Raw genomic sequence first — 27,471 nt, forward strand, 5'->3', positions numbered from 1 at the left:
TCCAGTGAGTACAGGCCCAGAGCCGTCAAACACTCCTCATATGACAAGCCTTTCAATCCCAGAACCATTTTTGTGAAGCTCCTCTGAACCCTCTCCAATGTCAGCACATCCTTTCTTTGATAAGAGGCCCAAAACTACTGACAATACTCCAAGTGAGAGCTCACTAATGCCTTATAAAACCTCAACATTACATCCTTGCTTTCATATTCTAGTCTTCTTGAAATCAATGCTACCTGGTCATTTAAAAAAATATTCTGTAACAGAAGAATCTTCATGGTTTCAATATTTAGGAAATTGGGTATTTCAGACCATGTTCAAGCTAACTTGTAACAACAGAATCCAAATGATGTATCAACAAGACAGTATTAGTTACCTGTGACTGCTTTGGATAAATCAGGTGAACACTTCGCTAAACATTTTAGTGACACCATCCACCCCCTCCCCCCCACCACTCTGTTCTCAGATTTTGAGGTTACTCTAACATTGATTAATTCAATATCAAGAAACAATACCTCAGATTCTACATAGCACCATCCAGAGACAGAGAAGCAGTTTCAGCGACAGGTTACTATCGATGCAATGCTCCTCAGACAGGATGAAGAGGTCAATACTCCCCAATGCCATTAGGCTTTACAATTCTACCGCCAGGACTTAAGAACTTTTTAAAAGCTATTATTAATGCTTTTTGAGATAGTGATTTAGATGCATATCATATTTTTTTTACTGAGTTAAGTATTGTATGTAATTAGTTTTGCTACAACAAGTGTATGGGACATTGGAAAAATAGTTGAATTTCCCCATGGGGATGAATAAAGTATCTATCTATCTATCTATCTATTCGAATCAGGTGAATTACAGCCTCCCAGAGTTCATTCATTTCATTTAATTAGAACTTCTTGCACTTCCTACCGTTAGCTTGGATATCCAGCATCCATGGTAAATCTCTTGGTAATATCAGATAATAACTTTATTCTAACTTTAAATATTCATTTTTGTTTGGTCACATTACATGATTCTTTCACCTTTCATTGTGATCCATTTTTGAAAATTTAATCTTGCTCACTTTCCAACCTACTTCACAGCCTCTTTTGTTCTTCTTCCTCATCTGAAAACCCCTTCACCTTTAACTAATGAAATGTCAACAACATGAAATGTTAATTCTCTCAAGAAGCTGTAAAAGCTGCTGAGTATTGCTAGCATTTTGGTTTGGTTTTAAATTTCCAGCAATTTCAGCGTTCTAATTTAGTGTTAAATTTACCTGTGATTTTTTGAACAGAGTCCAATATGGGAGTGGTCACACTTCTTGGATCTTCTCCTTGTTTTATACAATTTCTTATTTTAAATAGCAAGTCCAAGCTGACCAAAAGCTTGTTTCCAATGTTAAATAAACCTGGAAGAATAAAAGATAATTACTAAAATTTGAATTATATAAGAATGTCTAAATCAGCATTAAGATAAACAAGCTGCTGATATTTATCCATAAAAGATATCTATCTTGAGAATTATACCAATAAGCGATTATACATCTGTTTAATTAAGAACCATAGATTACAGAACAAATTAAAACAAGAATGAAATAGGGACAAGCAATTCAGTTCACTATAAAACCCAGTGTGCATAAAATGAAAGCTGAGGGTTTCTGCCACAAAAGTAATTGCAGTTTATTTCAGTGATGGCAATGAGAAGCAGGAAAACAATGTGAAGTGTGGTAGGACAGCAAATACAAAATTATCAATAAATTTTATCTTTATTAAAAAGTTCTTCCTACAGTCATTAGAATTTTGAGTTAATTCATTAGCTCACAGAAAAATGTAAAATCATGTACTCCAAAATCACTTTTAAGTTATGAATAAACCTTCACATATCCAAATTTGGCATGAAAGTTGCCTACCTAAAGTTACTGTCCTCCAAGAGGACCACAATCTTGTTTGAAGGCATGCGTGCCTCAATAACCCAGAGAGCTATGTTGGATGGAGTCAGGGCTTTATGATTAGGTTCTTGGTAGGGTCACCCATGCCAAACAGTTCAAAGGGTAGAGGCCAAACAAGGAGTGGTCCACTGGTCCTCCAGAAATGGGGTTCAGCTCAGGACTAACAACCCTGACTGGTAAAACAAAATTATTAAGGAGACAGCAATGAAGAACCCTTCTACATCTCAGGGCAACAGTATCCCTGAGTCTCCATGTGGGACTTGCATGACTGACAGTAGTGAAAACAAGAGGAAGCTGCTGACATGATAAAGGAAACCCAGAACACGTCCAGAGATGGATGACCTTCATTGCTGCCCTAAATGCCAGCAGCATAACAGGCAGAAGATAACTGTGCTGTAACTAAAAAACACCTTCCTTCTGCCCACAGTTGGGGTGGTGCTGTAATAGGGTAATTACGTCAGCAATTTCCACTGTAAATCTAGATATAAAAGTTTATGATGGAAAATAAATGGGAAGGCCGCACTGTAGACACAAACATCTCAATACATTGTTCAGCACGATTAAAAGACTGCTGAAAGCACAAGGTTACCACTATGGACTTGGGACAAAGCCCACTAGCAACCATCTTAATTTCAGAAAATGTTCTGGGGTCATCTGAAATAAGCCCGAACAAACCTTTAAGCTTTTCATGTACCACCAAGGTATTTTAATCAGAAAGTGTTAACTTTGAGTTTCTTTTGGATGTGGTAGCTCAGGAATGAAAAAAGGATTAAATTTGGAGCTATCCCCCCCCCCCCCCCCCCCGGGTCACTCTCAGCCGTAGTAAAGTTCAGCTTGTACAGTATGAACTAAAGTTGTACCATGCCTATCAAAACAACCTTGCCAATTGTTACTCTACAATTATACCCTCCATTGAGAAATACAGCATTAGCAATGCATTTAAAGTGTGACAAGTTTACATAACAACAATAATCTATCCCAAGGTGCTCAAACTGCTGAGTGTATTTAAAAACGATATCCACATATGTTTAGATAACAAAGGAATCAAGGAACGTATATAGTGTAGATAAGATTAAAGATCAGTCATGCTCCCTTTGTGTGGTGGAATAAGCACAAGGAGCCAAATCCTATCTTTGTTAAGTATTAAAATAGAAACCTGAAATGTAAATATGAAAAGGTCAGAAGCCCTGATCTTAAAGTGGAAATTCAGCTCACGCAGTGGCACAGCTAGTAGATCCTCCGCATTGCAGTGCCAGAGTCCAGATTTGATCCTGATTTTGGGTACTGTGTTGAATGTGCAGGTTCTTCCATTGATTGCATGGGCTTTCTACTATATCCCAAAGTACTATAGGCTTGGTAGATTAGTTGGCCACAGTAAATTGCCCCTACTGTGCAAGTAAATGGTAGACTGTAGGGCAGCTGATGAGATGGTATAGAGAACAGAAAATAAGATGCATGTAGTATTGGTATAAACGGGGTGGGGTGGTTGATGGTGAGCATGAACTTTATTTCCCTGCTGTATTCCCGATTTTTGGTTTGTAAAAGGGTCGCATCAGCAAGTCTTTTATGCTTGGCTCTAGGACCACTAAGCAAACCAGTATTCACAGATCTAAGACAAGTTATGCCAATTCAGCTTTCAAAATAAAAATAAATTTAAAAAACCTTTGTTCTTTGCCCCTCCTAGTTTTGACACTCACAGAAAATTTCATTAAAACGTACATACAAGCAAAGAGAGACTTGAGGTGCGTAGATAATCAATATGCCTGCACTGTACTCATTCCGCTTGTTTCCTCACTCCTTTATCAAGTATAATCTATGAAAGATGAACTCAGACACAAATTTAATGTATGGAAGAAACTCTTTCAATATTGTACTTTAAAATCAAACTAACAGGTCTGAAATCAAGTGTCAAGTGAAGTTTGTCATTTAACTATATACACATGTGTATAGCAGATATAACCATATTATATATACGAGATGTTTCTTCGAAGCAGGGTGTAAACCACAAAACACACGATAACTTATGAAGGCAAGGATAAAATGTGCAGAAGAGTCACATATAAATAACAAACTGAAGTGCATTAATATTAAATATTGTAAGGTATGGAACAGATTGACCTGTGACAACACTTCAAAACAAAAAGAGGAGTGATAGAAAGGAACCAAAGGGAAAAATGTAGACAGGAAAATAAATAGAGACATTTAGAAAAATAAAAACAAGAGGCAATAAAGATGTAGTTTAAACCAGAGGCCTGATTTGTACAGAATTAAAACACAACTTGAACCTGACTACTCTATAATCTATACAAACCTGACTCAAGAGCTGTTCTGTTTTTCAGGCATAACCATTGCTATAAACATTGCAATGTCAATCATGATGTGCAGGCAGTGATATTAAGCAAATCATGCTGACTTGGATGAAATACTAAACTGGGAGTTGACATGATATAACCCGAACAGTGATAATTTACTGGAATATTCATCCACCCTGACCTACTGGGCTTGGGCTGGAATTCCACATTTTGGTGTAAAATTAGTTCAACAAACAATAGCCTTAATACAAGCCACCATTTAAGATGACACCTTCAATTCTAGTGCAGAACTCTCATTTGTGCCAGATGACTAACATCATGAAAAATAGTGGTTACAGTTTAACATTCACTTCTACCCAAAAAATCCTGAGAAATCAATAGAAATGTGCTGTTACTCTTTATACATATGCTCATGACTAACTTCAAATTAAACTACACCCAAAAAGGGAAAAGTTAATAGGCATGGCAATGCAGTGATATTATATTCTGCATTACAACTCTCGTTAATTACTCTTTCAGTGATTTGCTTATAATTAAATTGAAGTTAAATTTTAACTATCACTGAATGCTTTTGAAACCAGAATAGAAATCCTAGAGATTAAAAACCCAACATTGACATTAAATAATCAAATAACATTACTAATATTTATTAAGACATTGTCATTAGAAATGACTCATTGAATTGTCTTTATTACTTACATCCTTCATATAGATGAGTAAAAATCTTTACATCTCTGTCTGAATGTGCAATGTACAAATCATAGCAATTTGTAATAAATAGTATGTACAACAGGACAGCCAATATAACGTAGAAATACAGTTGCGTTAGCGTGAGTTAATCAGTCTGATGGCCTGATGGAAGAAGCTGTCCCAGAGCCTGTTGGTCCTGGCTTTTATGCTGCGCTACCATTTCCTGGCTGGTAACAGCTGGAACAGTTTGTGATTGGGGTGACTCAGGTCCCCAATGATCCTTCTGGCTCTTTTTATACATCTGTCTTTGTAAATGTCCTGAATAGTGGGAAGTTCACATCTACAGATATGCTGGACTGTCTGCACCATTGTCTACAGAATCCTGTGATTGAGGGAAGTACAGCTCCCATACCAAGCAGTGATGCAGCCAGTCAGGATGCTCTCGAATGTACATAGGATTTGGGGGGCCCATACCAAACTTCTTCAACTGCCTGAGGTGAAAGAAGCACTGTTGTGACTTTTTTGCCACAGCCGATATGTACAGACCACGTGAAATCCTCGATGATCTTTATGCTGAGGAACTTAAAGCTGTTCATCCTCTCAATCCCAGATCCATTGATGTCAATAGGGGTTAGCCCATCTCCATTTCTCCTGTAGTCCACAATCAGCTCTTTTGTTTTTGTGATATTGAGGGAGATTGCTACATATTAATGGAAAGGTATTTTTTTTTATTTTTCACTTTATTTTCATGCTAGAATCAGCTTTATCGTCTAGCTATTGATCAGAACAATAAATGACTCCACTGTATGAATGTTCCCATACACCAGTGAGAAAACAAAAGTCTCATCTACTGATCTTATCCTTTCATGGTTATTGTATAATTTTCCAGAAGAAAATTATGTAGGATAGGATTAATTCTGACATTAGGCCTCATGATTAGGGTAAATTTTGCAATTAAAAAACAGCAATTATTTCAAGTCAAAATTTAATAAAATAGAACAGCATGCAGTTTATAAATCCAATTTTGTCAAGTGGCATGCAACAGAGCATATATGAGCAAATTATAGCAAAGCAGAACTGCTACAAATGAGCAATCATGTGCAGCAATCATCATTAAAATGTAAATTATGCCTGTTTCATACAATATAAAATTATTTCCAGAATCTCACAGAGAATATTATCTAAAGAAATTCCAGAACTGACTTGAGTGATTGTATGGGAACAGATACACAAACTCAAAGGTAGGTAAATCTCTTACCTGAGCTGATGTCAGTGAAGTTATGAAGAGCAAGGCAGTGAGGATTCATGCAGATTTTTGTCTGAACGATAACCACCTGGAACTGGCTTTCTGTTAGCAGCCAGCATTCCTCAGGGCCAGCTAATGAACTATAAGAAAAAAACGAGAAAAAAAAAGCTTCAGAAATTTTTGGAGCTTCATTACAAATACGTTTTTGTAAACCTGCAATAATATTGAAGCCCATGGCATGTGAATGATCAACAACCTATCAGAATTGAGTATATTCTATTAAAATGGTATGTTGAGAATTCACTACTTCTCGTTCTCTCATCACCCCCATATAGCACAATTAATAAGGCAAATCAAGACTGCTTTATTTAAACTAAAGCTTCAATATCAGTGGCACAGAATTACGTTATTTAACTTCAAAACTCTTAACAAAGTAGAACTGACACTATGATGCACTGTGCAAACAAATCAAAGCTTAAGTGGTCGTATAAGATTTACTGTATTTAATGAATTGACATTGATTTTCAGCTTGACATATCATGTAATAAACTGTGCCAGAGCTTGCAGCTCTTGCTCCTCTAACTCACATCCCAGGTGCACAGAGATTTGAACATTATTTGCTTTCTGTCCATCTTCCCTCTTACATACCACTGGACTATATTTTGGGGAAGAAAAGCAGGATTTTTGAAAAAAAAATTAAAACTCAGAGCATTCCTGCTCATCTATTCCAAGCACTTGCTTAGAGTACAGGAATGAAAAAACAGCAATAAATCAAAATTTCAAAAGGTGGAGATTGAGGGAGAGCAGTATGGATTTTACAAGTCAGTGACAATTGGACCATTATGTTGTGTGTTTGGCAAACAATTATTTGCCCTATCATTAAGCTCCTAGTTACTTTTAAACATTCTTCAAGAATTGTATTAGATACAGAGTACAGTTAACTAAAAATTGCAGCACAAACTAGCAGCTGCATTTCCAAAAGGAGTACTGTGGACAGAGTCCAAAAATACTCAGCAAAATACTCCTTTACTGGACTGAGTTCAGCAAAAGTGCATATACTTATACAACATGGTAGACATCCAGACAGACCACGGAGCTGCAAATGAAGTAGAGAAATGAACTTTAATACCCTCATGCTTTCGTGCTGAAGTAAATAAAAAGCATACTGCCATCTACTGGCATTTACACAAATGAATACAGAACAAATTGGGAGTTAGTATCTTGCTTTCCAACTGAGTAAGGTTAAAATATATCATTAATTTTGTGTTTTATACAAGTTAACTTGAAAACAGAATTAACTTTACTCGTATCAACATTTCTTAGGACATCCTTCAGGATTGAGATTAATAATATTAGAACGCAGAAGTTTAGGTAAAGAAGGGTAAGATCTGAAAAAAAAAGGACCAGAGAAACATTTTTCAAGCAGTGAAAATATGAACAAGCTGCCAGAGGATTTGCTTCACAGTGGAAGACATTAGCAATATACCTGATAGCCAGAGGTCTCAGGGAATAGAATTAGGTACAGTCAAGATTACTAGAGAGAAAGTGCTTGAGAAGCTAAATGGACTAAGGATAGATAAGTCTCCCGGACCAGATGAAGTGCATCCACGGGTTCTGAAGGAGGTGGCATTGGAGATTGTGGAGGCATTGGAAATAATCTTCCAGGAATCAGTAGACTCTGCCGTGGTTCCGGAGGACTGGAAGGTCGCAAATGTAGTTCCGTTGTTTAAGAAGGGGGAGGCAGCAAAAAAAAAAATTAGACGTATTAGTCTGACATCGGTAGTTGGAAAATTACTGGAGTCGATCCTCAAGGATGAGGTTATGAATTACCTTGAGGTGCATGACAAAATAGTTTCATGAAGGGAAGATCCTGCCTCACCAACCTATTGGAATTTTTTGAGGTAATCTTGAATAAGATTGACAAGGGAGAGGCTGTGAATGTTGTGTATTTGGATTTTCAAAAGGCCTTTGATAAGGTGCCGCATGAGAGGCTGCTTAATAAGATGAGGGCCCGTGGAATTACAAGAAGGATATTGGAATGGGTGGAGCATTGGCTGATAGGCAGAAAGCAAAGAGTGGGAATACAGGGATCCTATTCTGGTTGGTTGCTGGTTACAAGTGGTGTTCCGCAGGGGTCGGTGTTGGGGCCTCTTCTTTTTACACTGTATATCGATGATTTAGATTATGGATTAAATGGTTTTGTTGCTAAGTTTGCGGATGACACCAAGATCGGTGGAGGAGCAGGAAGTGTTGAAGAAACGGAAAGGTTGCAGAGAGACTTGGTCAGTTTAGGAGAGTGGGCAAAGAAATGGCAGATGAGATACAAAGTTGAGAAATGTACGGATGTACATTTTGGAAGAAGAAACAATCGGGCAGATTATTATCTAGATGGGGAGAACATTCAAAAATCAGAAGTGCAAAGGGACTTGGGGGTCCTAGTGCAGGATACCCTAAAGGTTAACCACCAGGTTGGACTGGCAGTAAGGAAAGCGAATGCTATGTTGGCATTCATTCCAAGAGGAATAGTGTATAAGAGTAAGGGGGTGTTGATGAGGCTCTATGGGGCACTGGTGAGATCCCATTTGGAATACTGTGTGCAGTTTTGGGCCCTCTATCTTAGAAAGGATGTGCTAATGTTGGAGAGAGTTCAGAGAAGATTCACGAGGATGATTCCTGGAATGCAGGGACTAACATATGAGGAGCGTTTGTCAGCTCTTGGATTGTATTCATTAGAGTATAGAAGAATGAGAGGGGATCTCATAGAAACATTTTGAATGTTGAAAGGGTTGGACAGAGTAGTTGTGGAAAGGCTGTTTTCCTTGGTGGGTGAGTCCAGGACAAGAGGTCACAGTCTTAGAATTAGAGGGTACCCATTTAGAAGAGATGAGGAGAAACGTTTTCAGCCAGAGGGTCGTGGATTTATGGAATTCGTTGCCACATACAGCTGTGGAGGCCCAATCATTGACGGTTTTTAAGGAGGAGATTGACAGGTATCTAATTAGTCAGGGTATCAAGGGATATGGGAAAAAAGCTGGAAATTGGAACTGTCTAGTTGTCTGTAGTGAGATGCTGAAGATGTTCTATAGGTCAGTTGTGGAGAGCGCCCTCTTCTTCGTGGTGGCGTGTTGGGGAGGAAGCATTAAGAAGAGGGACGCCTCACGTCTTAATAAGCTGGTAAGGAAGGCGGGCTCTGTCGTGGGCAAAGTACTGGAGAGTTTAACATCGGTAGCTGAGCGAAGGGCGCTGAGTAGGCTACGGTCAATTATGGAAAACTCTGAACATCCTCTACATAGCACCATCCAGAGACAGAGAAGTAGTTTCAGCTACAGGTTACTATCGATGCAATGCTCCTCAGACAGGATGAAGAGGTCAATACTCCCCAATGCCATTAGGCTTTACAATTCAACCGCCAGGACTTAAGAACTTTTTAAAAGCTATTATTAATGCTTTTTGAGATAGTGATTTAGATGCATATCATATTTTTTACTGAGTTAAGTATTGTATGTAATTAGTTTTGCTACAACAAGTGTATGGGACATTGGAAAAAAAGTTGAATTTCCCCATGGGGATGAATAAAGTATCTATCTATCTATCTATCTAGACGGGAGAATAGTTTAGTTCATGGTGGAGTGGCGGAGCAGACTCGATGGGCCGAATGGCCTACTTCTGCTCCTTTGTTTTGTGATCTTGTGGTTGTGATACACCCAATAGCATTATTTAAGAAGCACTTGGATAGATGCATGGAATACAGGAGCATGCAGGGATATAAACTGAGCACAGGAAATTGGGACTAGCTGGATGGACAACTGTCAGTATGAACCTGATGGTCTTGTGAGCCTGTATTCATGCTGTATTGTTCTACAACTCCAACACTGGCTCAACTGTAGTTCTATGGATTCCGAGGTATCTACTGTCAGGTTGATGGTTGATAGTTTGTACGGTGGTAGGCTATCTTCCAGCGTTCAGCTCATATCCCTGCAGCACTCCCCTTCCCCTATGTACCTATTGTTGGGGTTAATTAGTATTTGGGTTTAATTAGTATTTGGGTTTAATTAGTAGTGGGGTTAATTTGTGTCAGGGTTAATTCGTGTTGGGGTTAATTCGGGACCGCCATTACAGGTCAGGAGTGGCTCACGTAACGCACATCATGTTAGCTGGAATGCGAGGGAGGGGGAGCGAAACTGGGGACCCCGCTACACCGATACTATTAGTGTCACGCGATACAGTAAACAAAAGAAACTCGTGAGCATCTGGCTATGGGCCAATAGATGGACACGAGTACCTGATATTACCTAATATGTAACGGGGTATTGTGGTGGGGGGAAAAAGGGATATAAATAAGAGCAGATTGTAAGGAGAGGCCAGAAAGCGCGCCTTCTCCAGCGATTCCGTCGATTCGCTGTACCAGTTACGATTCCAGCCAATAAAGCCACGTGTTGCTATATTCCGGTGTCGGTTGTCTCTCTTCCTAAAAGAATACAGGGCAGAATTTCAAGCCCAACATTTCGACTCAGGTCGCAGTGATAAAGGTGGCAGGCCACAGCTCCTCAAACACCCCCGAGGCTAGAGGTAATGATGCAGCTGACCGAGCGGCAAAAGCCGCAATTCAAATGCCCACCCTGAGGTCAGGGAGGGACACCTCAGACTGTGAGCCTCCTGGCTCGCCCCGCCCGGAGCCGGTCCAGCCGGAATCCCGAGGTTTACAGGTCGCTCCGTTGCTCCAAGCGGATGCTATGCTCCACCGTGTTGAGTTACAGGGGGCAGCATCGGCAGCAGAGCGTCAGGGGTGGATTAACAAGGGAGCTACTCGACAACACTTCACTGTGGGAGATACGGACCACCATATATGGCGGTCCGAGGGAGGGGAGATAGTAGCACCCAGGGCATTACTACCGTCACTATTTAAGGAGATCCATGGGCCCACCCACATAGGGATAGCCAAGGTAATAAAACTTATAAAGAATCACTGGTGGGCTCCAAAATTGAAGGAGCACATGGAAAATTTGAGAGCTGAATGTAAAATCTGTAATGAACACAATGCCCGGAAACCACTGCCCCATCCGATGCTCAAATTCCCCAACCCCACGGGACCATGGCAGGAAATTTGTATGGATTTCACGGACATGGGAGCAAGATTAAGGACCCCCAAGAACCACCGATACCTGTTAGTTATAGTGGACCGATTCTCGAGATGGGTAGAAGCTTTCCCCACGAGGGCGGAGGATGGTGAGACGGTGGTCAACATCCTTACCCAGGAACTGATTCCCCGATACGGTGTCCCCACTAAAGTCTGTACAGACAATGGCACCCACTTTAAAAACGAACACTTGGCCAGAGTAGAGGGTGTTCTAGGGATAACCCATCGGTTCGGCAGTGTCTACCACCCGGAAAGCCAGGGCCTAGTGGAAAGAGCAAATCGAACCATAAAAGACAAGATTGCAAAAGTAATGGCAGGCACCCAGCTCACTTGGGTGGAGTCTCTCCCCCTGGCTCTGATGTCCATGCGGCAAGAAAAGAATGGGGAAACCTTTCTAACACCACACGAGATACTGACAGGGCGCTCCATGCCCGGACCGCGCACATCACCACGGTGGGAGGAAAACTGGGAGACAATGAATCAGGACATGACCCAATACATGAGAGTCCTGGGCCAGATGGTGAGGCTCATAGCTAAGCAAGTCAGGAATGCCCACCCTGAGGACGCACCCCCCGAGCTGCCGCTAAAAATAGGAGATGAGGTCTACCTGCGGCAGCCAGGGCGCTCCTCCTGGAGCGAGCAGCGATGGCATGGCCCGTACCCTGTTACAGAAATTTCAAACAATACACTCAAGGTAGGAAGGGAGGGGGACAATAACTGGCACCATTTCTCGCACTGCTCCAGGACAAAGAAAGGAAGACCGATTGATCCCGATTCCGACATAGAGGAGGAGGAAGCCGAGGAAGATGACGCCATGGAAAACCCTGATATGGGTAGGAGTAATGCTCCTAGGTAAGGCGCCGATGGCCGAAGCGGGAAGGGGAGGAGATGCGTGCGGAGCGAATATCATCCTTAATGCGGACCCTCATACAGGACCCTAGTGGTCCGAACTATAGATCGAGCCTTGACTGGAAAGGATGGACCTCCACCGGCGTACCAGGCACCCTTGTTCCCGGTGGAAGGGGCGACCGAGGCCCTCCCGAAAGCGGACGCACTATGGGAGAACACGGACTGGAATGGGCCATACCAAGGAGGAAATTGAGAGTTGTTTTTGAATAAGTTTTCTGAAATGTTGCATGCTACTTGTAAAAATTGCGAATGTTTAGGGAACCCCTACCCATATTTTGTGACCCTAGGTCGGACAAATCAGGATGTGCAAATAGGGAGGACACGCCAAAGAGTGCTGGGGGACACTCACCTCCCTGCCTGATCCCGGCAGCCGCGGAAAAGATTGTAAGGGATGTGGGGATGTGGCCTTTGGGAGGCCAAGGGAGGGAGTGTTGGGGTTAATTAGTATTTGGGTTTAATTAGTATTTGGGTTTAATTAGTAGTGGGGTTAATTTGTGTCAGGGTTAATTCGTGTTGGGGTTAATTCGGGACCGCCATTACAGGTCAGGAGTGGCTCACGTAACGCACATCATGTTAGCTGGAATGCGAGGGAGGGGGAGCGAAACTGGGGACCCCGCTACACCGATACTATTAGTGTCACGCGATACAGTAAACAAAAGAAACTCGTGAGCATCTGGCTATGGGCCAATAGATGGACACGAGTACCTGATATTACCTAATATGTAACGGGGTATTGTGGTGGGGGGAAAAAGGGATATAAATAAGAGCAGATTGTAAGGAGAGGCCAGAAAGCGCGCCTTCTCCAGCGATTCCGTCGATTCGCTGTACCAGTTACGATTCCAGCCAATAAAGCCACGTGTTGCTATATTCCGGTGTCGGTTGTCTCTCTTCCTAAAAGAATACAGGGCAGAATTTCAAGCCCAACACTATGTAAGTGCTTCTTAAAAGAGGTGTTTCAACCATTTCCTCTGGAAGCTTGTGCCATATACACACTACCCTTTGCTTGAAAAAAGTTGTCTCTCAGGCCCCTTTAAAATTTTGCCCCTCTCACTCTATGCTCTCCAACATTCTTAACCTCAATCTGCAGAATTGTGCATTCCTGATGTCGAGATTCTCAATACTGCAGTAACTTGAACGCTCTATTTCCACTTTGAATAGTCATGTTCCAGAGGTCCCCAAGAATCAGTGGGGATATTACATTTCTTTAACAAAGCTTTGAGCACATCCTTGAACTGTTTTCTCCTGGTAATTTTGCCCCATGACAAAGTTTAAGAATAGAGGGTGCTTCAGGAACGTGCATCAGGCAAGTGAACACGAGTAGCGAGCTGAGTGCAACCAAGGTCTCTCTGCTGGTCTGGGGAAAAGGCGCTGATACTGATTTGATTTTCCTGCCAATACATCTGGAGGAGTTAGAGTGATGGTGTGGTGGTATTTTTCCCCAGTGCCTCAAGATATATGCTACAGGTATTCCAGGCCTCAATGCTTACCTGAGTTAAGGCATCACTACAGCCCTGATAGTATTTAAAAGAATTCATAATAGCTTAATAACTTAATACTGACTTTCTTGTGCAAGCCCACTTATTTCTATTCTTGCTGTCTATCCACTTTGTTGTTAAAAGGAACAATTTACCACAAATGAACTATCCAAACATTGCAGTAACTGCACGTTATTCACCACAGAAATGCTTGTGGGCTAACCTCCATCTCTACCCAAGGGTAGTTCAAAAGCTGGGAATGGAATCCAGCTACTCACATTGCCATCCAGGCTGGCAAAAGTCACAACCCCTACTGCTTTCAATAGGGTAATTTTGGAAAGGATGATAATGCTGGTGGGTGGTGAGGAAACACTTCCCACCAGTGACCATCTGTGAGGAAAGGGATAGAAGATGTGATGGAGTATGAGTGGAACCAGCTGGCCCTCCTGCTAAAAATAACACTCTGGTTGGTATACTTTTCTTCATCATGTAATCTTGGAATAAATATACCTTTGGGCTCTCTTCCCTAGGATTGAATATGTGCTTCAGCCAAACAAAACAAGAACAAGAACATAACAAAACCTGGAAACATTTGGTTCGATATTCTTCCCCTATTCAGCATCTCATTCTCCTCTTCCTCTGCTTTACTGCAAGGACATGTTGGCTGAGTTGACACAGGATTCTGTCAACATTATTCAGACAGATCACAATTAAATATAAAAGTAATGGCACATGATGACTATTTTGCAAGTTCTTACACCCAACAACCAAGTCTTCAATGTTGGGGGGGCGGGGGAGAAAGGCTGATTTTGCACATTCACAAACCCCTTCCAATCAACTAATACAGTTGTTATGGATTCCAAATTAATAAAAAGGGTAATTTTTTGAAAGCCTGGCTTTATCAATTTTCAGAAGATTTGTAGCGGCGTGCTACGCGCAGCGCTGAAATTACGACACGGAGTCGGTAAACTGCAACCACGGAATAATTTTATTTCACAAACACAGTCTTGCTTAAAAGCCTGTCTCCCCCCACTCGATACTTGGAGAGGCACGTAACTGAAACTACCTGAGGCTATGTACCTTTGTCTCTGGCTCTGGCTAATTGTCAGCCGGTTCGAGTGTGCTAGTAATTGGGTCGCCACATAACCCCCCCCCAGAACCGGCGGTACACCCCCCAATGTCCACAGTCTGGGCCGGGCCCTGTTTGGGAGGTCGGCCTCTGCGCCGCGGTGCCGGAAACTCAACCGGTTGCGCCAAGTCCACGTGGGCCGGTTTGAGTCAGTCCACCGTGAAAACCTCCTCTCTCCCCCCAACGTCCAGCACGAACGTGGACCCGTCGTTCCTGAGCACCGTGAACGGCCCCTCGTAGGGCCGTTGCAGCGGCGGCCGATGCCCGCCCCGGCGTACAAACACAAACTTACAGTTCTGCAGATCTTTGGGTACGCAGGTCGGGTGCTGCCCATGCTGCGAAGTGGGCACGGGGGCCAGGGCACCGAGTCTCTCGCGTAGTCTGCCCAGGACCGCTGCGGGTTCTTCCTCTCGCCCCCTTGGGGCTGGTATGAACTCCCCGGGAACGACCAGGGGCGCGCCGTACACCAACTCGGCCGACGAAGCGTGCAGATCGTCTTTGGGCGCCGTGCGGACGCCGAGCAGGACCCAGGGAAGCTCGTCCGCCCAGTTAGCTCCGCGCAGGCGGGCCATGAGAGCCGACTTCAGGTGGCGGTGGAAACACTCCACCAGTCCGTTCGACTGTGGGTGGTAGGCAGTGGTGTGGTGCAGCTGAGTCCCCAACAGGTTGGCCATCGCTGACCAGAGGCTGGAGGTGAACTGGGCGCCTCTGTCGGAGGTAATGTGGGCCGGGACACCAAAGCGGGACACCCAGGTGGCGATCAGCGCCCGGGCGCAAGATTCGGAGGTGGTGTCGGTGAGCGGGACCGCCTCTGGCCATCTTGTGAACCTGTCCACAATAGTCAGGAGGTGCCGCGCCCCGCGTGACACAGGCAGGGGGCCCACGATATCCACATGAATGTGGTCGAAACGCCGGTGGGTGGGGTGGAACTGCTGCGGCGGGGCCTTGGTGTGTCGCTGCACCTTGGCCGTCTGGCAGTGCAGGCACGTTCTGGCCCAGTCACTGACCTGCTTGCGGAGTCCGTGCCAAACGAACCTGCTGGAGACCATCTGGACGGTAGTGCGGATGGAGGGGTGGGCCAAGTTATGAATGGAGTCGAACACGCGTCGTCGCCAAGGTTCCGGGACGACGGGACGGGGCTGGCCGGTGGCGACGTCACAGAGTAGGGTCCTCTCACCTGGGCCTACGGGGAGGTCCTGGAGCTGCAAACCGGAGACTGCGGTTCTGTAACACGGGATCTCCTCATCTGCCAACTGTGCCTCAGCCAGTGCCTCAAAGTCTACCCCTTGGGAAAGGGCGTGAATGTTAGGGCGAGAGAGCGCATCCGCCACGACATTGTCCTTACCCGAGACGTGCCGGACGTCCGTCGTGTATTCAGAGATGTAGGACAGATGGCGCTGCTGGCGGGACGACCAGGGATCGGACACCTTTGTGAATGTAAAGGTAAGCGGTTTGTGGTCCGTGAACGCGGTGAAGGGCCTACCTTCTAAGAAGTACCTGAAATGCCGGATTGCCAGGTATAGCGCCAACAGTTCCCGGTCGAAAGCACTGTACTTGAGCTCGGGTGGCCGCAGGTGTCTGCTGAAAAACGCCAGGGGTTGCCAGCGGCCCGCGATGAGCTGCTCCAGCACCCCACCAACTGCCGTGTTAGAGGCGTCCACCGTGAGGGCGGTAGGGACGTCCATTCTGGGGTGCACTAGCATCGTGGCATTCGCCAAGGCATCCTTCGTTTGAATGAAAGCGGCAGCGGACACCTCGTCCCAGGTAATGTCCTTGCCCGGACCGGACAGCAAGGCGAACAGGGGGCGCATGATCTGGGCAGCTGAAGGGAGGAAGCGGTGGTAGAAATTGACCATACCTATGAATTCCTGGAGGCCTTTGACCGTGGTGGGTCGGGGGAAATGACGGACCGCATCTACCTTAGCGGGCAGAGGGGTTGCCCCGTCTTTAGTAATCCTGTGGCCCAGGAAGTCAATGGTGTCGAGCCCGAACTGGCATTTGGCCAGGTTGATCGTTAGACCGTAGTCACGCAGCTGGGCAAAGAGCTGTCGGAGGTGGGACAGATGCTCCTGACGACTGCTGCTGGCTATGAGGATGTCGTCCAAATAGATGAATGCGAAGTCCAGGTCGCGTCCCACCGCGTCCATCAACCGCTGGAACGTCTGTGCGGCATTCTTCAGGCCGAACGGCATGCGGAGGAACTCGAAAAGGTCGAACGGGGTGATGAGAGCCGTTTTGGGGATGTCGTCTGGATGCATCGGGATTTGATGGTATCCGCGGATTAGGTCTACCTTGGAGAAGATCTGCGCGCCGTGCAGGTTGGCTGCAAAGTCCTGAATGTGCGGCACAGGGTAGCGGTCCGGTGTTGTAGCCTCGTTCAGCCTGCGGTAGTCGCCGCACGGTCTCCAGCCCCCTGTCGCCTTGGGCACCATGTGCAGGGGGGAGGCCCAGGGGCTGTCGGACCGCCGAATTATCCCCAATTCCTCCATCCGCGTAAACTCCTCCTTCGCCAGTCGGAGCTTGTCCGGGGGAAGCCGCCGAGCGCGGGCATGGAGGGGTGGTCCCTGGGTCAGGATGTGGTGCTGTACACCGTGCCGGGGCATGGCTGCCGTGAACTGTGGTGCCAGAACCGATGGGAAATCCGCCAGGACCCTGGTGAAGCCGTTGCCGGACAGCGTGATGGAGCCGAGGTGAGGGGCTGGCAACTGGGCTGCACCCAGGGGGAATGTCTGAAAGGTCTCGGCGTGAACCAGTCTCTTCCTGGGCAGGTCGACCAGTAGGCTGTGAGCCCGCAAGAAATCCGCACCCAGAAGCGGTTGGGCTACGGCGGCCAGTGTGAAGTCCCACGTAAACTTGCTGGAGTCGAGCCGTAGCTGCACCGGACGGGTGCCATAAGTCCTTATGGTGCTGCCGTTCGCGGCCCGTAGGGGGGGACCCGGCGCCCTGCTGCGGGTGTCGTAACTCGTCGGAGGTAAGACGCTGATCTCGGCACCGGTGTCGACCAAAAACCGGCGTCCCGACTGTTTGTCCCAGACATACAGGAGGCTATCCCGAAGGCCAGCCGTCGTAGCCATCAGCGACGGCTGGCCCTGGCGTTTCCCGGGAACTGGCAGGGCGGGCGACAGCGGCGGGCATCTGCGCCCCACCGCTGGTGGTAGAAACACCAGTGTTCGTTGGGCTCCACACCCCGGCCTCTGGGTTTAGGGGGCTCTGCGGCCGGGCCTGGACTGGTTTGCTGCTGGGATGGCCTGGTGATCTGTGCGACGGACGCCCCACTCTCCTTCTTGGCTTTCCACAGCTCGTCCGCCCGGGTTGCCACCTTCCGGGGGTCGCTGAAATCCGCGTCGGACAGCAGCAGGTGTATGTCCTCGGGCAGCTGCTCCAGGAATGCCTGCTCAAACATGAGGCAGGGTGTGTGTCCGTCGGCCAGAGACAACATCTCATTCATCAAAGCGGATGGAGGCCTGTCTCCCAAGCCATCCAGGTGCAGTAAGCGGGCAGCTCGCTTGCGGCGGGAGAGCCCGAAAGTCCTTATGAGCAGGGCTTTGAATTCCGTGTACTTGCCGTCTGCCGGGGGAGACTGTACGAACTCTGCGACCTGGGCCGCTGTGTCCTGGTCGAGGGAGCTTACCACGTAGTGGTAACGGGTGTCCTCTGAGGTTATTTGCCGAACATGGAATTGGGCTTCTGCTTGCTGAAACCATAGGTGAGGTCGTAGCGTCCAGAAGCTTGGCAGCTTCAAGGAAACCGCGTTAACAAACGCAGCGTCTGCCATCTCCGGTCCAAAAAAACGGTTGGACCGTCGGGGTCACCAATGTAGCGGCGTGCTACGCGCAGCGCTGAAATTACGACACGGAGTCGGTAAACTGCAACCACGGAATAATTTTATTTCACAAACACAGTCTTGCTTAAAAGCCTGTCTCCCCCCACTCGATACTTGGAGAGGCACGTAACTGAAACTACCTGAGGCTATGTACCTTTGTCTCTGGCTCTGGCTAATTGTCAGCCGGTTCGAGTGTGCTAGTAATTGGGTCGCCACAGATTATTGTTTTTTATATGCATAAGCTCTTTGTTTTTGGGCACATTCTCTTTAGCGATGCCGCTCCCCTGCAATCAGCAGATCTAGATTTGGCCACGATGAGCAACAACTTGCATATTTGTCTACAACAAATCAGTGCTGTTACTGAAGCAACAGCATAGACATAGACATTTTATCAAATAAAGTCAGACTTCATACCAAAAGAAAATATGACAAGTGATTTACATATGTTTTAATGAACATCTTAAAGAGTAAAAAGTTGTAGAGGAAAATGGAGAAAAGGATAACCAAAGCTTTGGACCTGAACAGCTGGAAGCTCACCTGACGGTCATGAAGTGATCAAAATTGTGCATGATATAGAGAATGGGAATGCAGATACTTCAAAGATCAAGTAATTATCTGATGCAAATAAAAATAAATAACTTGCACAACAGGCTGACCTTTTGCTGTAAGATCTACAAGAACAAATGCTTCTGATTTGTATCAGATACAAAATTAATCTTTGATTTATGAAAGGTGCATTAAACAAAAACAATCTGTGTTTCTAATTAACACACCACTTGATTTTCCTGAATTTCATGAGAACAAAGGCAGATTGCTGCCCTGGACCTGTGCAGTTCAGTAACTTGCAGATGCTTAACATAAGACCACTTGTTAATAGACACAACGCAGGATTATGGGCCAAAATTTTAATCATCCACAACTGTTCCAAGTACTCGCTGTACTAACAAGATCATGTGCTATATTTACATCGCCATTGTCCTTAATTGTAAAAAAAGCAATTATGTTCATCAGGAGCCAAGCACCAGCTGGTTTTACATTTCTGTCCTTTTCAGATTTTCCAATCAAGTTGCAGGCACAACATGTGGGGTGGGCTGACAGGATAGAGTTGCAGCAACTCTATACGCTTTCAACTATCAAAACTAGGCTTTTCTGCTAGAGCAACAAAGCAAGTACATTTATAATGAAAAGCCATCACCCTGAAACAGTGCCTCTATTTCCATTTCAACATTAGCTATGTAACCTGGTTCATGATTTTTAGCAGTTTCTGTCTTTATATCAAAATGAATGCTTTGCCAGTTTAAATTAAACTTGAGAGCAGAGAACCGTTGGTCTCTAATCTAGTGTTTGATCACAAAGTATCAATGAAAACATGAAACCCATAAACAAAAAGTTTTAAGAGAATAAATAATAAATACATAAATAATCTTTTCTTTAAGTGTTTGTAAATAAACAAAACATCACATGTATATACAGGTATAATATAAATCAGGGGTTTCCAAATTTTTTTATGTCAAGGACTAATACCTGTGGACCCTAGGTTGGAAACTGCTGATAATAGTGAAAATGAGCAATATTGTTTTCAAGTTCATTGCAACCTAACAGTTTTTTTAAAACAAAGCATCATTTTGTGTTAAACGCACAGACACCACAGTAATCTCATTTCCATGTGTGGAGGCAGCACCCTCCAACTCCTTGCAGCAGTCGAACAAAAAATAATTAACTAATAAAAATCAGTTTTATAATCCCAAGACTCGTCAATTGAATGTTCTCTTTAACTATAATTTAATAATAAAATAGTAACATAAAGGTCCTTACTTGTGTCCACCCTTGAACAGCTGGCTATCACACAGACCACAAAAGGTGGCTGAAGATTCAAAGTAATTAGGCCATGAGTTCTGTTCAAGTGTTATCGTTTCATTCACCTCTGACAAGACCAACCGTGAACTGTTGAGTTCCTGAATTAAACTGAAAATTTCATGAAGTTCAGCTTCATTCTCTGGTATTTGAACTGTTCTCCTGAGCAGAAGTAATGTAGTCTGACGCTGTAGGTCCTTTGAGGCCTGAGTTAGCCCTTCCTCTGGATTCAGCAGACCCAAGGAAAGGGTATTACTTATCTGAAATTAAAATTTAAAACAGTATATAAAAAGATTTTTAAAAAAAACAAACAACAACCAGTTGTTGTGTACAACTGATCTAATACCTTTTACCTTTTAAATTGTATTTTCTGTCTCCATCTAGTTTCAATGGACACATTCCCCACAAACCAGTGACATTCTGAACTCAAGAAGTTTACTTTCTACACTCTTTTTCCATTGATCTCACACAGGAAATTAAGAAAAAACTGTTTCCTTCTTTGGATTATTCATTATCTTGTATTGTGAATTTGGCTGAAAATCAGACACCAGAGACCGCCTTGAACATACCGAAATAAAATTGTTTGGCTCCCATTATTTTTGTGATTTGGCCAGCAAATGATTGTAGTAATATGGTAAAATGGCAGGAAAGATTGGAGAGGCAGAAGACCAGCCATAACCTTTATGCATAATACAGTAGGCTCAACGATCACATGGCCTAGTCCTACACCGATTCCTTATGACATGTAAACACATTAATGACTTTGGATATGTAAACTTGCCTCTTGCCCAGAACAGGTTAAAATTGCAGGAGACTAATTTCCTTCTGTTCTATAGAGTAGGTAGACCAACATAGGAAAGGGTCTTTCACCCTACGGTGTTGTGCTGAACTAATTGAGTTAATTACACTTAATCCCCTTTGCTTGCACATTGTCCATATCCCTCCATTCGCTGCATATTCATGTGCCTATCTCAGAATCTCTTAAGCACCTTTATTATATCTACCTCTACCACCACTCCTAGCAGCATATTCCAGGCACCCACCACTCTGTGTAAAGAAATACCCAGCACACCTCCACCCCACCCCCATCTTAATTCGTGCATTCTTTTATTAGACATTGAGCCTGGGAAAAAGATATCACTGTCTATTCTATCTATGCCTATATAAAAACTTTATATACTTCTTTCAGGTCTTCCCTCATTCTCTGCTTTTTTGTCTAATCTTTATTTGCAAAACATGTCCTCTAATCCCAACTACATCTTGGTAAACTGTTTCTGAACCCTCCACATCCTCCTACAATAGGCTGACCAGAATGAATACAATATTCTAAATTCAGCCTAGCTAGAGTTTATAAAGTCCTGACCCTTAATACAATGCCTTAGCTAATAGAGGCAAGCATGCCCTCTGCCTTCTTTATGACTTGTGCAGGCACTCTCACAGAGATAGACTTGTACCATAGAGCAGCCTACTGCATGGGCTCTCTTTCCTGTAATCCTGAAAACAAGAACTTTTTCTAAGATTAAAACATATTTGGAAGAGGGCCTCAGAAGGAAAGTGGACAAGTACTGTCACTAACTGTCAAAGGTTTTTCATTAGTCTTCTGTTTCCTGAGTGGTACAGCAACTACACTATCTTCTGTCATCAGAGACATATAAAACTAATCAAAGCAATTTAATGGCTTCAAAAATAATTATTAATGAAAAATGAAATTATTTAAAATATCAAAATATTACCAGATAGTATAAAATATTCAAAGTATATAAGTACACTGGATCAGTAACCTAGTATATACAACTGATGCCAAGTGAGATATGCATATGAACCCTCTGCTCAGGACAAAGTACCACAGATAAATAATGCCAAGAACAATGGTGGTGCAGGTAATAGAGGACCTAGAGGATCTACTCCAGTAGGCCAGTGGCCAGCTTGTTGGTTTCATAGTCTTTCTAAATCTTTAACCATCTCCCAACCCAGACACTTAAAACAAAAACACTTTAAGTTGGCAACTAAATGTTTGCAAATGAATTGCCAAGATCAGAAAACAACCCAGCCCAATCCTCAACCACTCGAGCTATACACTTTGAGTTATTTCCATATTTAACTTGATTTAAATGATTTGAAAAATACATTTAAACAATAAAAAACCTGTTTTTTAGGAAAGAGTAATTAAAAACTATTAAGTGACTAACAAAACAGTATTTATAACCAAAGTGCCAGCATCTGACCCACAGCAAATTTCCAGGAAGTGCTCAGATATGAACGGCTAAGAGCAAGCAATTCACTTGGGAATCATTTGCCAAGTTGAGCTTTCTTGCTGTGAAAATATACTAGACTGAGATTAGGGCAATTTTATAAGTAACATAACTAAAAGCTCCTTCAGTCCTAAAAAACTAAAGCACACCAAGTAAAAAAATTTTACATTTAATTTGTGACTTTGTACCAATTAGATTCATGAACATTTTCACACAAAAAAAATTTACAAGGCAACACAGACCATGATGTTTCTAAATAGGTATTTTTATTATTGTATACACTGAAAAAAATACTCACAACAGGTTTTGATGGCTTTATATCTTGTTTGTCTCTTGTAAAGTCATAGCCACACTTTGGACAAATTCCTGGTTTGTACCTATTCATATAGACATATGTACATTTGGGATTTTTACATCGTCCTTTACCTCTGCAAGTCGCCAAACCTAGATCCTTAAAATACAAATTAATTTATTATTGACAATGTATACTTGAAAATTATTTTAGTATACTAAAAACAGGCTTGATAAGGAGCTGTGGAATACAGTGAAAATTACGTCAGAGAATTTATTATTCTCAGAGATAGTGTCAAAATCCAAAAAAAAGATGAGGGACAAAAATCACTCATCTAACATAAATTATATGCTTTCAATATTTTTCAGTTAATAGATGTTTTCCATCAAACAGCCTATCTCCAGCTTGCAACTTCTGTATGTCAATCGCTTTCCATTACTTGTACCATTCCTCATTAGTCTTTCTCAGGTATACACACAAAAAGTGGTCTAAATTGTTATTTTTTGATATCTAAATGACTCTGGATTTCTGGCATCAGTTTGCCACTACCATGTAAACCTTTTAAATTATTTCCAGGTCAAATAGGAAGTAACTGGAATTTTCTTCTGATTATTTTGTCTGAAAAACTGAGCAAAATTGTAAATAGAGATTGATGCAAAATTGAGGAAATATCAATACAATATGAAGGATATCAGAAGTAATATAGCTAAGAGAATACAAGTTCAGAAAAGCCAGAATTTCTTAACTAAACACTTATAATGAAAATCTTAAACCTCTTTCATAGTGAATGTATCACTTACAAAGGCACTCGCTTTGTTTGTTTTAGGAAGAGTCATACATACAGTTCGGACAGAAACTGCACTGGCTTGAGGAGATCCACTCTCTGCAGACATTTTTAATTCTGCCTGAAAGCAAAAGAAAACACAAAACTTCTTTATACTTATATCAGCACAGTCACAAGAAGGTGTCTTACCACCACTAATAGAATGCTGAAGCCCCATGTGGAATGGGAGCTGGTCTTGAATTTTAGTTATTATCCTCACTACTCATTATTCTTTAGGCAATCTGTCAGTATAGGTACTATGACAATGGTAGATAACAAAATAAAATTAATCGAGATCTTATATTGCTTTACAGAGGCTTTATGCTGACCTTGTACTATGGCTAGGTTCTATACATTTAAAACTATGGATTTGGATTTTTAAACAGAGTTTATTTTGTTCCTGCAGTTAATTCACTACATCTTTTATTAATTTTAAGGCCTTTCGACGCTGTCCCTCAACCATATCAACTCAAAAAATGCTTTGTCTGGAAGCTCACTGCATTCAGAGTACAAGGTATGAAATTGTAGTTTACCAGTGTAACTTAGGATGGGATATAGTTTATATTGAAATTAACATGAATAAAGAACTCATAAAATTATTTAAAAGTGTAGAATAAACAAAGATTGTCAGCCTAGAGGTTACTTTTGGTAGTGACTGCTTGTCACAACCAAAATATACCTATAATAATGTCTAGTAAATATAAAGTTGAGATAATATCTTATTTTTATACTTGGTTTGTATGTGGACAAGGTGGAACAAGTAAACAAAAAAACAAAGAATGGAGCCTGTATCAACTTAACTCGTGGATTACGTGTTTTTTTTTAAGTGCTGCATCAGTTCCTAATAAGCTAATAGGAGTGGGTCACAGTTTAATGAGGGAGGAGAGTACAGGAGATTAGTGGGAATGAACATAGTCAAAAACACCACATGCAAGAAATCTAAATTTTAAAAAAAAACAGAAAATGCCAAGAATAGATAGCAGGTCAAGTCGAATCCATAGAAAGAAAGACAGATTTACCATTATAGGACTGATGAAGAAGCTTCTTCTTGAAATGTCAATTTTGTTGCTCTTTCCACAGATGCTACCTGATCTACTGAGCATTTCCAGGAAGTTATTTTTATTTTCTACTATTTCAATTTGAAACCCAAGAGTTCTGCTTCCTGTACACAATTAGTTCCACAAGAGCTTACACCTCAATTCTTGGCAAAACTAGGAGAACTCTGAATCTTCCTGGTCGACAAGGAACCACCATTATATTTTGCAAAGAATGCTTCCATTGTCTTGCTTTCAAACTACTTCCTCTAGGTAATTATACCAGTAGGTTTGATGATTTGGGTATTTCTTTTTCTGCAGTTATTATGGGTCAAAATGTCTATTACTAGAGGACAAACAGTTAAGATGAGGGCAAGCAGGTTCAAAGGAGTTGTGAAAGGCAAGTTTCTTTTCGCAGCGCGGAATGTGTTGCCAGGAGTGGTGGTGGAGGAAAATGCCACAGGTATTTAAAAGGCCTTAAGATAGGTATACAAATATGTAGAGAATGCAGGGATATAGACCATGCACAAGCAGAAAGACTTAATGTAAGTTGGTATCTTTAGCTGAACAGCTCAGCATATCATGGGATGAAAGGCTGTTCCTAAGCTATACTGTGCTAGTCCTACAATAAGCGTAGATAAGTGAAATAACATTAAAATAGGTCCTTCCATAAGCTGGATACTTCCAGCCTTTAACCCACACCCAATTAAATTTCTGGCTATTTAAAACGGGAATTCAGTCGAAATCCATCAATTGCTATCAGTAATCCTTCCATCTCGAACTGCAAACGGCCTTTGCGGCACATTTAAATTATTAAGATCAAAGCTGCTGCAGGAGGCAAGATAATTTCCACGATTTGGCACGTTTACAAAGTCAGTCTGATGTCCAAAGATTAAAATCAAATGCAAAGCACTTGCCTGCTCTTCTCCATCTGCGTAGTTTGGATGCAATACAGAATGCCCCAGTTGTTTTAAGGTGCTGGGTTTCAGGCCTGATGGGGGTGCAGAACTCAAACTCTTTGCAGAGGAACTTCTAACTAAAAAAAAATGACAATTTTCATTATCTTTTAATCAAATAAATTCAGAATAATTTTGCAATAATTTATGATCGTCTCTCCTTTCTGCAGGCATTTCTGATGACCAAGTAGGCAGACAACATGCTGCTAGGCCTCTGTGCAATGAGCACATAGATGCCTAACACTTGTCTTAATTTTTATCAATCGTAAACTATCTTGAACTTCAGAAGTGGTGAAGAAATAATTACATTGAGGTTATTAACCTTTTACTTCAACAATATCATTTTCAAAATGCTTCATTATGGGAAAAATTGTTTTAAGATTTCTCCAAGTTAACAGGCACTCTGTATTTCTTTTCAATTATTTACATTTTATTTTGAAATGATAAATTCTAGCAGTGGCAGATTTGATTGCTTTCACTGCAAGCAACAATTAGCTAACAGCATATTGTGCAGAAATAGTTATACTCGGTAATTACTGAGTTTTGAGATTATCGTACACTGAAGAGGTACATGTTTTTCCACAGTTCGAATTGTCATCTCAGACTTTTGGAGCTACAGCTGGAGACTAATCAATGAATAGAAGTAAAGCAACACAGAAAACATAAAAATAATTAGGCTTTTAACCTTCGGACACATGAAGTCATGGAATAAATAAACACGATATTTTTGTAGCTGCATGATTGACAGAAAATGGTTCATATTATATTCTCACAACATTTTAAATGTATAGACAAGTAAAATCCTGGGCATAGAAGACTGCGGACTTAGTGCAAATAAATGGGATTAGCGTAAACAGGCACAGTAGGCACCCTGGACCTGGTAGGTCAAATGGCCTGTTTCTGTGCTGTATGACAATAATCATGTTAAATATTTCTATACCTGTTACTCCATTACTAGCAGAAGATGCTGAGCATTCTGCTGTCTCTGCTTGACTGACAGGGACCGTAACCACTCGAATGTAGGTGACCCCCGACTGCGCAGCTAAAAGAAATACAGCACATTGGAATATTATAGACAAGGACCTCTTCAGATTCAAATATACTTTATCACATGCGCATCAAAATATGTAGTGAAAAATGTCACTTGTGTTAACAATGAACATACCTAAGGATGTGCTGCGGTCAGCCCACAAGTGTTGCCGTGCATTCTGGCGCCAACATAGCACGCTTACACGTTCAGCAGAACACCACAAGTAACAAAATGACAACAGCAAAACAAGCCCCTTTCCTCTTCTAGAGGATTGTGACAACTCTGACAGCACTTTAAGGATATCAAGACCTTGGAATGGGTGTAGGAATTTACCTGTGAACTACCATACATGCAGAACTGTCATCATGTCGGAAGATACCAGACACTGGAATTTGGTTTTATGAACATAGCAGGTTACAAAATGATGTAATTAACATACCCAAAAAGTGTCATCACTGTGACTGAAATGAATTAATTAAGACATACTTTCACTGGCTTTAAATGTTTTTATGATCTGCCTATGACATTTTAAGTATTAACATCAATTGAGAGATTTAAAAAGTTGTTTCTAAACACCCA

The 27,471-nt window shown here is 42.6% G+C and overlaps 1 protein-coding gene across 3 annotated transcripts in view; it reads right to left on the bottom strand.

The window, feature by feature from the left end:
• Positions 1-27,471, bottom strand: part of hmgxb3 (HMG box domain containing 3) — a 103,381-nt gene that overhangs the window by 36,335 nt on the left and 39,575 nt on the right. For all 3 annotated transcript variants that reach the window (XM_073067299.1, XM_073067297.1, XM_073067298.1), the window contains exons 10-16: positions 26,803-26,904; positions 25,820-25,942; positions 23,850-23,950; positions 23,056-23,208; positions 20,467-20,765; positions 6,191-6,318; positions 1,259-1,390 (exon numbers count right to left, since the gene is read on the bottom strand). In XM_073067299.1, coding sequence (XP_072923400.1) covers positions 1,259-1,390; positions 6,191-6,318; positions 20,467-20,765; positions 23,056-23,208; positions 23,850-23,950; positions 25,820-25,942; positions 26,803-26,904 — 1,038 coding nt within the window. The remainder of the gene's footprint in view (positions 1-1,258; positions 1,391-6,190; positions 6,319-20,466; positions 20,766-23,055; positions 23,209-23,849; positions 23,951-25,819; positions 25,943-26,802; positions 26,905-27,471) is intronic.

This window comes from Hemitrygon akajei, chromosome 15 (genome assembly GCF_048418815.1).
Source record: "Hemitrygon akajei chromosome 15, sHemAka1.3, whole genome shotgun sequence".
Taxonomy (NCBI): Eukaryota; Metazoa; Chordata; class Chondrichthyes; order Myliobatiformes; family Dasyatidae; genus Hemitrygon; species Hemitrygon akajei.